Source organism: Ambystoma mexicanum, chromosome 4q (assembly GCF_040938575.1).
Source record: "Ambystoma mexicanum isolate Mex_15411 chromosome 4q, UKY_AmexF1_1, whole genome shotgun sequence".
NCBI lineage: Eukaryota > Metazoa > Chordata > Amphibia > Caudata > Ambystomatidae > Ambystoma > Ambystoma mexicanum.
The window spans coordinates 978,788,884-978,801,835 of record NC_090928.1 but is presented as its reverse complement, the minus strand read 5'-3'; the positions used below and the strand labels follow the sequence as shown (position 1 = coordinate 978,801,835).

Below are 12,952 nucleotides of genomic sequence, written 5' to 3'. Positions count from 1 at the left end.
GTCTGATAGTATGAATTTTTCAAAGGGTGTAAAGACTCTTGTTGCTGCCTCCTTTATTGACGGGTTCATCAGCCAGTGTCTCATTTGAGAGTACTGAAACCTCTCGCCTTCATCCAGTTCGGAATCCAATTTACATTGATTAAATGGTTTAATCTCGCCTCCCATGAACATGTCCCGTATCTTAAGGCATACCCCCCTCTTCACATTTGCAGAATCCCGACCCCCTCAGCCCCGGGGAAAATGGAGGATTGTGGAATATTGGAATAAACGTTGACGGATATGTAATAAGGTTTGCTCTGATGACCAATTCATCCCTAGTCCCCCCCCCCCCCAAGGGAACCTTTTGTCTTGCAATACATATTATGTGGTCTATTCCTCTTTGGTTTCCAAAGAGCCCCGTCCAGATGTCCCTCTACCACTGTGTCGTCCATATCTCTCCATAACTGTTGCTTATCGCCTTTTAGCCAATCCCTAATTACTTTAATCTGCGCGGCCAAGTAGTATGCCCCAATTTATGGTTCTCCCAAACCGCCCCTTTTCCTTGGCATGGTCATCACTAGTCTTGCAAGTCCCCCACAAGGTTCCTATGGACATGAGAGAAAAAGGTATACCCCTTGGTGGTTCCCCTCTTCTCCCTCCATGCGTCCACCAGCGAGAGCCTATTTAGTTTCTCGCACAATTCTTTCGTGGGCTTAGCTTGGGCATGCGTCCTTACCGTGCTCCTGTCCGCCCCCGGACCCGACGCCATGTTGAAATCCCCTGACAGTATTATTTGAGCCCTAGCAAATCTTTCCAATTTGTTCAGCATTCTCTGCAGAAACCCATCCTGGACATAATTGGGAGCATATATAGTGGCAAACGTATATAATTCCCTTTCCCTTGTACAATTAGTGCCAAATATCTCCCCTTGGTGTCTTTCTCCCAGTTCAATATTGTAAGGTTTAAGTTATTTCGCAGAGCTATCACCACCCCTCCCTTTTTACATCTGTCATTGGATTGGAACATTTGTCGGTATTCTAGTAATCTGATTCTGTATTTATTCCTGGAATCTTTCCAGTTTCTTTCTTTTCACTGGAGAGTTCAAGCCATTAATATTTAATGATGTAATGCTTATAGTATTGTCCTTAGCCATTATCTTGACACTTCGTAAGGATAACTTAGTACACACAGGATTCTCGATTGGGGACCCTCCCCTCCACCCCACTCCCTCTCCAACTTCCCCCTGCCCTTCCTGCCACCCCACCCCCTATTGGGTGGACTCAATCAACCTCTATCCCTCCCGATTCGCCCTCTCAGGATTGAGCCGAAACTGCAACCCAGCCTTAACAATTGCAGGCTCTCCCAAACCCATGAGTAGTAGCTCTGAACCATTAAATGTTATCTGCTTTGCTTTCCCAGCTGCTGCCAGAATCTCTTCTTTCGGACTGTAGTTGTGTAGAGCCGCTAAGACCTCGCTTGTTCTTGACTCTTAAGATCCCCTTCTCTCTGTTACTATTCAATGTAGGGGTTGTTCGGTACTGCGGGCCTCCGGAACCAACACCCTCTTCCTTTCGTACCTCAAACTGATCGATTACTGGAAGGCTTTCCAGTCGTGGGGAGAAGGGGATCTAATCCTCCCTGTGTGTTCTTGATTGCTTTCAAAGTCCCCTCTCGCGTCTTTTGTTTCCCCTGGTTAGGCCAACATCCACCTGTATTCTCAGACTCCTGTGTGTAGCGTTTCCCTTCTCCTTTACCAGTAATTTCTCTTCTCAGGAGAGTACAGGCCACTCAGTGTCCCGTTCCTATGTCCTCGCCTCTATAACTCATGAGCACCTCAGGATGCCACTTCTCCGGCAGATAATATTCCCTCTCTGGGTGCCACTCCACCACTGGTTTCTCCCCAGGCGGAGGGTTTAGGGGGGAGAAAAAGTGGGTTGCTCCCGTTCCTTCGCCCCAAGCTGCACTTCTCCCCAGGGTTCCTTTCTTCCTCAATGGGGGTCGCACAAGTTCAGTTATTTCAGGGCTGCTTCGGGGAGATTGGCCCTGGCTTACTGGACGCTGCATGCCAGTGGGTCTCCCTCATTGCTACCAACGTTGACTGTAAATCCCATTGCACACGCCCTGCCAGGACTCTCCCTTCCCCAATGCCGCAGCGAGTCCTCTCCTTTTCCGGAGTTCCGCCGCAACCTCTCGTCTCGGTTTGCAGTAATACCAGCTCCTCCACAGGCGCCCGACCTCCATAGGAGGTCCTTCCTAGGTAGTGGCTGAGTCACGATTCAGCACCCTCCACAGCCTCACAGAGTCGTCTCCACACAGATCAGGGCCCACAGGGGAGAGACGTCCTGCCACAGACACCAATCACCCTGAGCGCTCTCCGTTCAGCTCCACCAGCATTTCCTCACTGGGTCAAACCAGGTCCACCCTCCACACCACTGGCCCAATACTTTCGAAAGCACATGCCTGTGGAGGTTGTATCCACAAAGTACCATTGTCTGGTGCCAAGGGGCAGGAGAGCTTCAGTTACGGTGCTCTCCTGTCGGCGGCCATTTTGGAATCCTCTCCTATTCTTTTCAATATATATATGAAACCCATACATGACCTACTGATTTTTTTGGGAAAACCTCCATCTACCTTCTTAATGCTGCTCTGACAAAATAGGCCTCCCCTCTCAGGACATCATTCGACTATTTTGGCCACAGCCCTAGTGGGTTCTAGATTAGACTACTGCTTTTCTTTATATGCACAGTCTACTCTGTCCTCAATTCGTAAGCATCAGGTTCTACAGAATTCTATGGCCAGGAATGTCACTAATACGGCCAGATAGGCTCATGTTACCTCTGTTCTCTGGAGACTCAATTGGTTAACAGTTGGGAGGGGAATTTATTTTAAATTGCGCACCCTGGCTCATAAGGATCTTTATGGATTTAACAACGCTTTATGCGGTTGTCATATTCTAGATCACCAAGTTCCTCCTATTGTAATCTTATGTTTATACATTGCTAAAAATGTGGCAGAGCATTTGCCAGATCTAGCGGTGTTCTGATGACCAAGTTGTAGAATCGTCTCCCACAGACAGTCTTATTGTATTTTGTACAAAATTGAAAACCTCCCTGTTCTAAATTCTCAGATTTGTTGTGCACTATTGGGGCAAGCAATGTGAAACCTTTTGGCGGTATTGGCTCTCATGGTATGAAACAGAAAAAATAGTAATAATGATGTTTGTCATGTCACAGAGTGAGTATCAATCTGTAAAGTGCAGATTTGACAGCAAACTGTCTTTAGGCACAGACAGTACAAGGACTTCTGCTACCGAGGTCATGTAACAATGTACTGCATCCCCAGGCCACCAACAAGATACATCATAAGGTAAGAATGGAATGGGTGGAAGATTGGGGACTGTCTATGAAGGAGCTTCTTAAAACGATGAGTCATATGGTACAGCGACCAATTAAAAAAAAACATACTTCTTTGGTGGCATTCCCTGCTGGCTGGTACCCTAGGTGGGTTGTCTGCATGGCATACCATATGGGGCAGTAGCCTCTAGTTGATGTAACCAATGTGAGAAGGGGAAGAGCAGAGGAAATGCTAATAAAATCTGTAAGGTTTTTCAGAGCACTACAAAATGGCAGGTGAGGGGGTTGCCTTAGGGTCAGTGTTTACCGTCTTGGGGCACAAACAGTAGCCATAAAATAAATGCACCGAAAGTGGCAGCTTTTAGAAGAACATTGGAACGATATTGCAGGACCGTTTCTCTGTGGCACTTTAAAAATAATGTTAGTGCTTGGCAGAAAGCCATCACTTCTACTGGCAGCCAAAACAACATTCTAGTCATTCTTTAAATCCAGATTTGGCCAGGTAAAAGATGTTAGCTTAGCTCACAGTAGCTATATTTGATTGAGTAACTTACAATGGAAGATCCAGGCTTTTCGCCAGTTCTATCTGTTCAATTAGGACTTGTCTTTGTGTCTCTTTCTGAACATTCGTGGGGGCGATTCTTGGGGTGAAATCCAATCCAACCTAAAGAATAAAAACATATTTTCAATTATTTGCTTTACTAATGTACGTAAACCATCTACAATACAGCCATTTATCATCCTCTAACTCTCTAGTTTGCTGTTCATTCAGTACATGTAGTCTATTATGATTTCAATAAGCAGTTATTTGATCCATTTTCCTTCACACCACCTAGCCCTAGAGTACGTTGGTAGTGCACTGTTATTGACCACCCTTAGAGGAAAGAGTTAAGTGGAGGTAAAAGACAGGTTGGGGTTTAGCCCCACCTCGTGCAGATGTCCGCAGGCAACCCAGCGCTGGACCAGGCCATTCTCTTAAGGCTAAGAATTAGGTGAGCAAGACCTTGCCCCCAATGTCGAACAAGTATTTCAGAATTTGTGTGCCGAGGATGTAGTTAGGGTAGGCAGCATCCACTTGGTTGAAGAGGAGTATGGTAATGGTGGTACGGTTGTTTATTGCAAATGTGATTTCTAAAATTGTATTGTGGTACCACTGTTGGAAAAGACAGATTGAGCTGTGAAAGTGTTTAGCGCTAAAGGATAAGCCGGTAATGAAGGCTGTGTGCAGATGGTTTACATTTTAGTTGCATAGCAGAGGAGGTTGTACAACTGTTGGGCATTGGAGGACACAGGCTGTAGACCGCTGGGCTTCAGAGTCTTAGGAATCAGTTCCTTGAGTGGTCTTTCGGTTGCACCAGTGTGCTCTTTAAGTATTCATCCTTAGCAAAAACGATAATCAGATATCTGTTTGGTAGGTTATCAGGGATTGTTTGCAAGCAGAGCTTCATTTCGTGCAAGCTTCCTGTGGTATCCTTTTAGGGTGATGAATCTGTTCCTGAAACATTCATAATCTTTTTGATGGTATCTCATTTTCTGTAAGGGGACTATTGCACACAGGCTTCAAGTAGCTAAGGTTGATGGGGTGAACTGCATTACCGGCTGTTGATGGTTGGTTTGACTGGAGGATCGAGATTGTGGAATTTGGGGCAGAAGAGTATTCCCTCCGATTTTGACCAGGGGCTGGTTTATGGTGGATATAGGGCAGAGTTTGTGGTTAGATGTTATTGGAGTGAAAAGGATGGCTCTGTGATCAGTCTGCAGGAGCGAGTGGGTGTTCTGCATTAACATGCAAGTCTTTCTGTAGTAAGTACTATTGAGTTGTGCCAGGGACATTCATAAAATAGTTGAAGCCTATGGTAACAAAGCCACTAATGCTTGTGTTAGCTGGTAGGTTATCTTGTGAGTTAGCTTGTGGGCTAATATTAACTAGAAACCTTCTAGACTGTTAAAGTTGGCTCTGTGAGATACCATTATGTAGAGGAATGCAGCAACGAAGGCAGACCAGCACGTTGTACGACTGTGTATTAAGATTTGATTAAGTTGGATGCCATAGTACATTCATGTGTATTTTACAGGGGTCCTAGTATTGAACCTCAAGCATCCCCTTAGTCCATCAGAATTATGGAGCGTACGGATGGCCAGGGTCTGCGATGATGTAGTCTGTGTCAACTGACAGCCAACTATCACACGCACAATGCAAGTTTCCTTATTTGATGAAGTTGTGGAGATCCTTGGGTGCCTTAGTCGATTTCATAATAAGTGAGGTACACCGTAGAAGATAGATTTTTGTTATCATTATCATCATGAGAACTGTTTGAAAGGGAAACATTAGAAGTGGGCTTTTTTGAGATTGGGAAGGGGAATGGAGTTGCACACTGTGGTCGTGAAACATAAGGGATTTTGAGCAGGAATATCTCAGTATGCTTGTTAGAGTTTACATTGCTTCGTGGACTAGTTGTGAACTATAGTTTGAGCTTAGTAGCCAATAATAAATGAGTGCAGGCAAATAGTGAACTGCTGAGATGTCAAGAGTTAATAACGGTTTAACATTGTGGCGTGGCTAGCAGCCATGTAAGGCAGACGTGTTCTGCATGGACTCCTGATGATCCGTGCATGAAGATGTTCCATACAACTACTTTGTATCCACATATCAGCTGGATAAGGGCATCCGTGCAGCCGCTGGCGAAAACATGATGAAAGACAAAGGAAAGCCAGTGGCCGGAAAAGCAGCGTGGCCGGGCCGCGACCTTAGCATGGCAGCAAGCAACGAGGGACGGTTGCTGCGGAAGCCGTGGTAATACTGCAAGTGGCTGGCGGCCAACTTCGCAAGACCGGAGGGCACCTGGAGACTGGTATAAGCTGTACCGCTGCCGGTACACACAAACAACGGCCCCGAGTGAAGCCGCGTCATAGTACGTGCGTGTGAAAGCGCCTACAGCGGCTGGGGACTGAGGGACGGGCCCCAAGTAGGAGAAGAGGAGGCCCACAGACATTGAAGAAGGCGGTAAGGAGATGAAGGGTGGGAGCGGGCTCCCCCCACCACCCTTAGAACTAAAGCACCGCGCAACAACAGAGCATAAACAGGACACCAGAAAAAACAATTCCTACCGGGGGAGCGGTCCATTCTCCAATTCCCCACCCCCTGGCAGATCAGGTTGGGAAACCAAGTTGAAACAATGGGCTCAGAGGATCGTGCCAGGGATGCGAAGACGCACAAGGGGAGCAGCAAACTGGCAGGGGGCAGGAAAAGGCCCCTGGGCAAGGGGGACCCAAATTGAGAGAAACGCTAAGCCTTCTTGCTCAGTACATATTGGGCGAAGATAGCGGGCAACGTACCAGAGGGGAGGACACCCCCAAAGGGAAGGCTCTCCTCCGCCATAGAGTAACTGTGCCCCAGCAAAACCGTACTGCAGGAGAAAAGTGGGAGGCATACAGTCGCATGATCCAGCTCAGCTGAAGGAAGCATACAGAGAGCAGCAAGCCAGCCAACACCACGCCTAGACTTCAAACACAATAGACCCGACTGGGAAACAACAAAGGGAAAAACAGATGATGGTGCAGCTAGGATATGAAACATTGCGTGGCACTGCGACGAAAGGAGTGCAGCATTGCTACGCAGAGACACGCTGACAAGGGGACACAGCGAAAGAGAGAAGCTGAGTACAGGAGGGGGACAAGGAGTGAACTTTTATGTCCCAGTCTGAAAGGGGACACGTGCGCCATTGATTCGTGGTCTGCAACCAGGTCAGAGGGTCCTAGACAATTGCATGGAGGGGTGGGAAGCTCAAGGAGAAGGGGAGAGGGCTGGTTCAACAGTACAGAGCACAAGGTGAGCCCTAAGCTCCCCCACAGTCCCGGTGAGAAGCAATAACACAGACACATCGGGAGGGCACAACAATATAGTACGCTCTCACCCTAGTGCACAAGCATTTCGCCTGGCAAATTTGGAATCCAACTGCTTATACCATACAATAAGGCCAGGGAGCAGGCTGGGGGATGGCAGGAAAGCCAGGCCTCAGAGTACCCAAACCCCTACTGGGGACAACAGGCACTGCATCTAGCTCTTCTAGAGGAATACAAGGTGTGGAAGCTGTCTTGAGCAATATACATAGTGCAGCTGCTGTGGAAGGGGGTTTGGGGCCACTCAGACGCGAGGGTCCTTGTCCTGACGCAAGGCAATAGACCAAGCACTAAAGACCACAAGAGGTGGAAATACCCCTCAGAACACCGGAAGGCAGAGCAGAAGACAAGGCTGGTGAAGCACAATGGCGACTAATGGCAATAAGGCTAAGAACAAACAGACTACATTGGAAACATTCACGAAAAGCCAAGCACACCGACAAGAGGGTGACAGTGGGGACAAAACAGGTGACTCCCGCAGCGAATATGGCGGACTCGGGGAACCAACAGATCCTGGAGGTTATTGCAGCACTTCAAGCAATGCTAGAAGTCAAGATTGACGCGGTAGGCATTGATGTGGGACTATTGCGGCAAGATGTACGTGCCATAGTGGAACGCACTGGGAAACTGGAGGAGAAAGTTAAAGAAAACACGGAGGTCAGGGTGCCGACGACGAGAGACACTGACATCCTCCTGCAGAGAGTTAAACTACTGGAAGACAGAGCAGAGGACGCGGAAGGTCAGGCACACCGTAATAACATACGAAGCATTGGGCTACATGAAGGGACAGAAGGATCCAACCCCACAACATACATTGAAAATGTGCTGTTACAGGAAATAGGTATGGGGGAACTCACGCAGGGGTTCACGATAGAAAAAGCGCATCACTCCCTCAAGAGGACGCCGCCGCCGGGCGCACCGCCCAGGCCCATGATAGTCAAAGTGTTAATTTATAAAGACTGAGAGAAAACCCTGGCCTTTTCCAGGTTGGGAGGGACAGAGGGCATCAGCAAAGATCTCAGTGTATCCAGGCTATGGGCCTCATTACGACCCTGGCGTTGGACCATGGTGCTAACAGCACCATGGTCCATGCCGGTAACTTACCGACTCCGCCATGGCGGAATGGGGAATTACCGCCCCATTCCGAGGTTGGCGGGGCGGTAATTCCCCATGCCGCCATTGCCCTTCCCCATTCCCATTTTTGCCCCATAGGGCTCAATGGGAATGGGGAAGGCGCTAAGTACAGTTCCGCAAATTGCGGCATCGTACTTAGCACCAAGGTCCTTTTGCGGGTTGGTTTTTAACGCCTGCAAAAAAGCAGGCGTTAAAGTCTCCAACCCGCAAAGGGACCTCGTAATCAGGCGCTAAGGGATTACCGGTACGGGTACCCTTACCGGTACCGGTAATCCCTTAGTGCCAGGGTCGTAATGAGGCCCAATATCTTCCAAGTTCAAAAGATGAGGGCCCAATACATTGTTACGAAGGCGAGGCTCCGAAAGGCGGCCTAAAGTACATGTTGATATACCTGGCGAAGCTGAAGGTGATCTACAACTGCAAAGTACTTTTCTTTGAGACGCCGATGGAAGCACAGGATTGGATGGACAGTACACAGATCCCGGAGACAACTGAACAAAGCCAATGTACTTAGAGCAGATGGGACAGAGTTGGAGCAGACAAGATAACGGACCTGGGGATGTATAGCTGGGTTTGTCAGCATGGGGATATGTCCAGGCCACATGGAGAAAGTTGCAGATATAAAGTATTGTAGCGATACAATAAGTTGAAGTCATTACAGGAACAATATGGTCAACCACAGAAACCTGGTAGAGGGAACGCTAAGTGCAGACCCGCTACCCCCTCGAGAGTCAATTTAAGGGTTACTGAACAGTGCCTGCCCGTAGGGCACCAGGAGACTAGTCTGGCGACTAGGCGATTGGAGCGGAAACGGGGAAGTCCTAGCATGCTTAGCATAGCTGGATATGTTAAGTTTGAGTTTGGTGTGGGGCTGGTTGGGGGCTGGAGGGTGGTAAAAGGGAGGCGAGCCTGGCATATAAGAATAAACGCTGCATTAAACATTTACTATGGCTGGCATCAGACTGGCGGCCCCATTGATTCCCTGGATATGGAAATATGATGGGTGACACAGTCAAAATCATGACATGGAATGTCAGGGGTCTTAATAATTATGTTAAACGTAGAAGGGTGAACATGTACATTAAAAAGGTATAAAGTGGGGCTAGCGTTATTACAGGAAACACATTTAGATGCACAAAAGCAGAAGAACCTGGCGGGTGCATGAGGAGGAGTTCTAGTGGGCTCCACTTACTCGACATATGCAAAAGGGGCATTATCTGGGTGGACCCTGCCATACCATTTAAAGTGTTGACCACGAAGACAGACAATGAAGGCAGAATGGCTATGATACATGGCATGCTAGAGAACCGAGAGATATTATTGTAAACTTGTTTCTTGCTTTTGGTGAATAGCATCAGTCTGTGCACTCTACCCGCGGTTTAGTTTGTTTCGATTCCTTTCTGTTGTTGTGTTTGCTTGATAACTGACTTAACCAAATTTAGTTGCAGGTCAGTGGCTGCATGCTCCATAGAGACCGATATTCACCTGTCGGTCTATAGTTTAAGGAGAGGGGAAGTTTTTTCTATGTGAGCCTGTGCGCTTTTTAATTCAGCTGTCCTCACAAGTTCCTAAATTACGTAATAATTGTGAGTACACACTTGTTTGTGTTTTGTCATACAATGTTACAATTTATTCAGTTTGTTTCATATTCATCATATGAACACAAGTTACTTCACCTAGTGTTTATTCAATGTGTTTCACATTTATCATATACACAAAAGTTATTTAGTATATTTCCCTCCGTTATTTAACTTGTGGTGACTTGGTTGGTGGAAGATGTATCATTCTTCAAAAAAGCATTTGTGCAAGTGAAAGATGTGTGATTCTGTAAAAAAAAACAACTTTTGCCAACATATCTTTGCACGTGCTACTGTTTCGCCCCTCCTTGGGCTTTGTCCAGGCACTTTTTACTTTGTTCTGTGTGTCAGTTTGAATCACATTTCACATTTTATGCATACATTTCATAGTTATGACACACACATATGTAATTCTGTTTTCAATAAAATACAAGATTTTTGCCCTCTGTAGTCGTTCCTGAGTGGACATTTCCATGGTTCTGAGGAGTTAAGGATAGGAGAGGTTTGGTTAGTCTAAGCTGCTGGTGCACAGGAAGGAAGCAACATGCTGTTACTGCATACATTTTGGCTGATTGCTAAATGACTTAAAAAACATAGAGGAGAAATTGTTAGTAGTAGAGAGGGAGGCCAATGTAAACAGGGAACATGTAGAAGAAGTAATCCGATTAAAGCAGGCATGCATAGTACAGTGGGACGGGTTGGGGAAATGTAACCATGCGAGATACTTGGAGAGGAGTCATGCACAAGGTGATAAGCCTGGGCGAATGCTAGCCTGGCTGTGTAGACGCAGGGCCACCAAATCCCCTACATGCTCCATTCAAAACATAGATCAAGACGAGGTGAATACGCAGGCAGGTATAAACAAAGTTTTCTCAGATTATTACAGAACATTATACGCAGATCCCTGAGTGGATGGGGAAAGGGAATATCCTCCCAGAGAGCATGAGAGAGGCCCTGATAATCCCACTACTCAAACCGAATAAAGTAGATACAGACTGTGGATCCTATAGACCACTGTCATTGCTGAATCAGGACAGCAAGATGCTTACGGCTATTTTGGCGAATGGGTTGTGCATATAGTCCGACATCTAGTGGTAATCGCAGAGTATTGCATCTTGAGGATCGAAAGGGGACGTCAACATGGGCGTGCCTGTAACACTATCCCTAACGTGACGTGTAGTGTATCCAAAATCCCTCACGCGTCGAGGTGCCTCCGATTTTGTTTTTTTCCGCCCAACTAGTTGGTCGCCTTATGCAGAGCTCGTAAGAGATATATTGCAAAATCATAACTTCTTTGTCCCATGGCCGATGGTTGTTTAGTCCTTGACTTTCATCTTCGACGGCTACTTCGTGGACCCCTACGTCTACTGCTTTCGGCGACTGGTGCACGGCCTCGGCCAGGCCTATACAGTAGGGAGAGTGGGGCCCCGGGGTTTGATTCTCGGAGAATGCATTTCCTTTTCCTCTCTCTTTCCCTTTTTGGTCTGGCTGCCGCCCCTTTACCTATGCTATGGAGAAGACTCCATTTAAATTTTGTCCGTCTTGTAACGGAAAATACCCTTGCAAGGACCCCCATCGCAAGTGCAATTAGTGTCTACCTCGTGACCACAACAAGCGATCCTGCACGTCTTGCAAACTTTTTCGTCCAAAGACGCTCAAAGATAGGTGGACGAAACGGTTGCCCGTCCCCGGCAGGCAGGCCACCAGTACTGCTATGGGGAGATCACACCCCGGCGGACAAGGGCACACCTGCACCACCTTAAGGATAAGCATACAACCCCACAAGCTATCCGTCGAGGAAGCATCAGATGCCAACAGGCCCACCGAAAAATTCGATGGTGCCTACCGATCCTCACGATCGGCCGCCCTCCCTGCATCCGTCGTCTCGGCATGAGTCTGGGCAATTTCACCCTTAAGGGCGTCTCTTCTAAAAAAAAAAGGATTGCTGATGTGCCGTCTAAGAGCGCGTCAGCCCCAACGGTTTCGGCGGAGCTGAAGAGCTCGACGACGCCTACAGGCGCGTTGAAATTTCGCCCTCATCCGCCAGAGCTATGCGCAAGTCTCACAGCCATTGTTTCAGCTGCAAATAAACCAAAAACCACATCCTCTCGTCGAGAGGAGTATTCTGAAGGGTCCCAAAGACTTTGTCTGATAAGTTCCTTCCTTCTAAGTACACCTTTCCTCCTGGAGAGCCCTCCCCCCACCCCTGACCCCTCTTGCTCATCCCTGTGGACCAGAGTGAGGTTTGAGAACTATATGGACAAACTATCACAGTTTGTAGACTTTTCAGAAACGTGTATTACCCTTAAGAGACTTAGGGAGGAGGATTCCTGCCCTAGTTTTCCAAAGGTAAAGAAACTTTCAAGCCAAACTGAGTTCTCAGAACCTGAAGAGGTCTACGAGGATCCCTATGGTCAGGAAGACAATCCATTTGGCCAGGACAGACCAGTGCCCAGATTGGGGTCAAAATCAGCCTGTAGAGGAAGCACCTTAGCTTTCCCCCACTGACCCAGATGCCATTTGTCTGGATCCTTCCTCTTCGCCTCCACAGAGGCAAGCTTTGCCTATTGACGATCAGATGGCTTTTAATGCAATCCTGAAAAGTGCTGCGGACCATTTCCAAATTGCCACGCAGGAAGCTGTACACGACACTGACTTTGTTGAGGACATCCTGATAGAGAAACCCCCCACAAGTCAGGCAATCCCACTGCTAAATTCCATCAAGATGCGCCTCGCACCTTCTTTGCTGTCCCCATCCCTTACAAGGGCTGTCAACCCTTGGGTCGAGAAACTGTTTCGCCCCTCTCCCTCTGACCCGTTGTACATCCGAGGGCTAGCCACTCCAGACTCCCTGGTCATCACTACCACCAGGAAGAGGGCCGGGGCCCTATTGTCTACTGCAGAAGCACCCTCCGACAAAGACTGCAAGAAATTGTACACCCTTGGCAAATGCATCAACACTTCAGCGGCATATTCAACAAGAATTGCTAATATTACTACCCTTCTTGC

General features: G+C 47.6%; 1 protein-coding gene across 3 annotated transcripts in view; it reads right to left on the bottom strand.

Moving 5' to 3' along the window:
• TATDN3 (TatD DNase domain containing 3) overlaps positions 1-12,952 on the bottom strand; it is a 481,102-nt gene that overhangs the window by 234,638 nt on the left and 233,512 nt on the right. For all 3 annotated transcript variants that reach the window (XM_069608538.1, XM_069608539.1, XM_069608537.1), the window contains exon 6: positions 3,887-3,996. In XM_069608538.1, the coding sequence (XP_069464639.1) occupies positions 3,887-3,996 (110 nt within the window). The remainder of the gene's footprint in view (positions 1-3,886; positions 3,997-12,952) is intronic.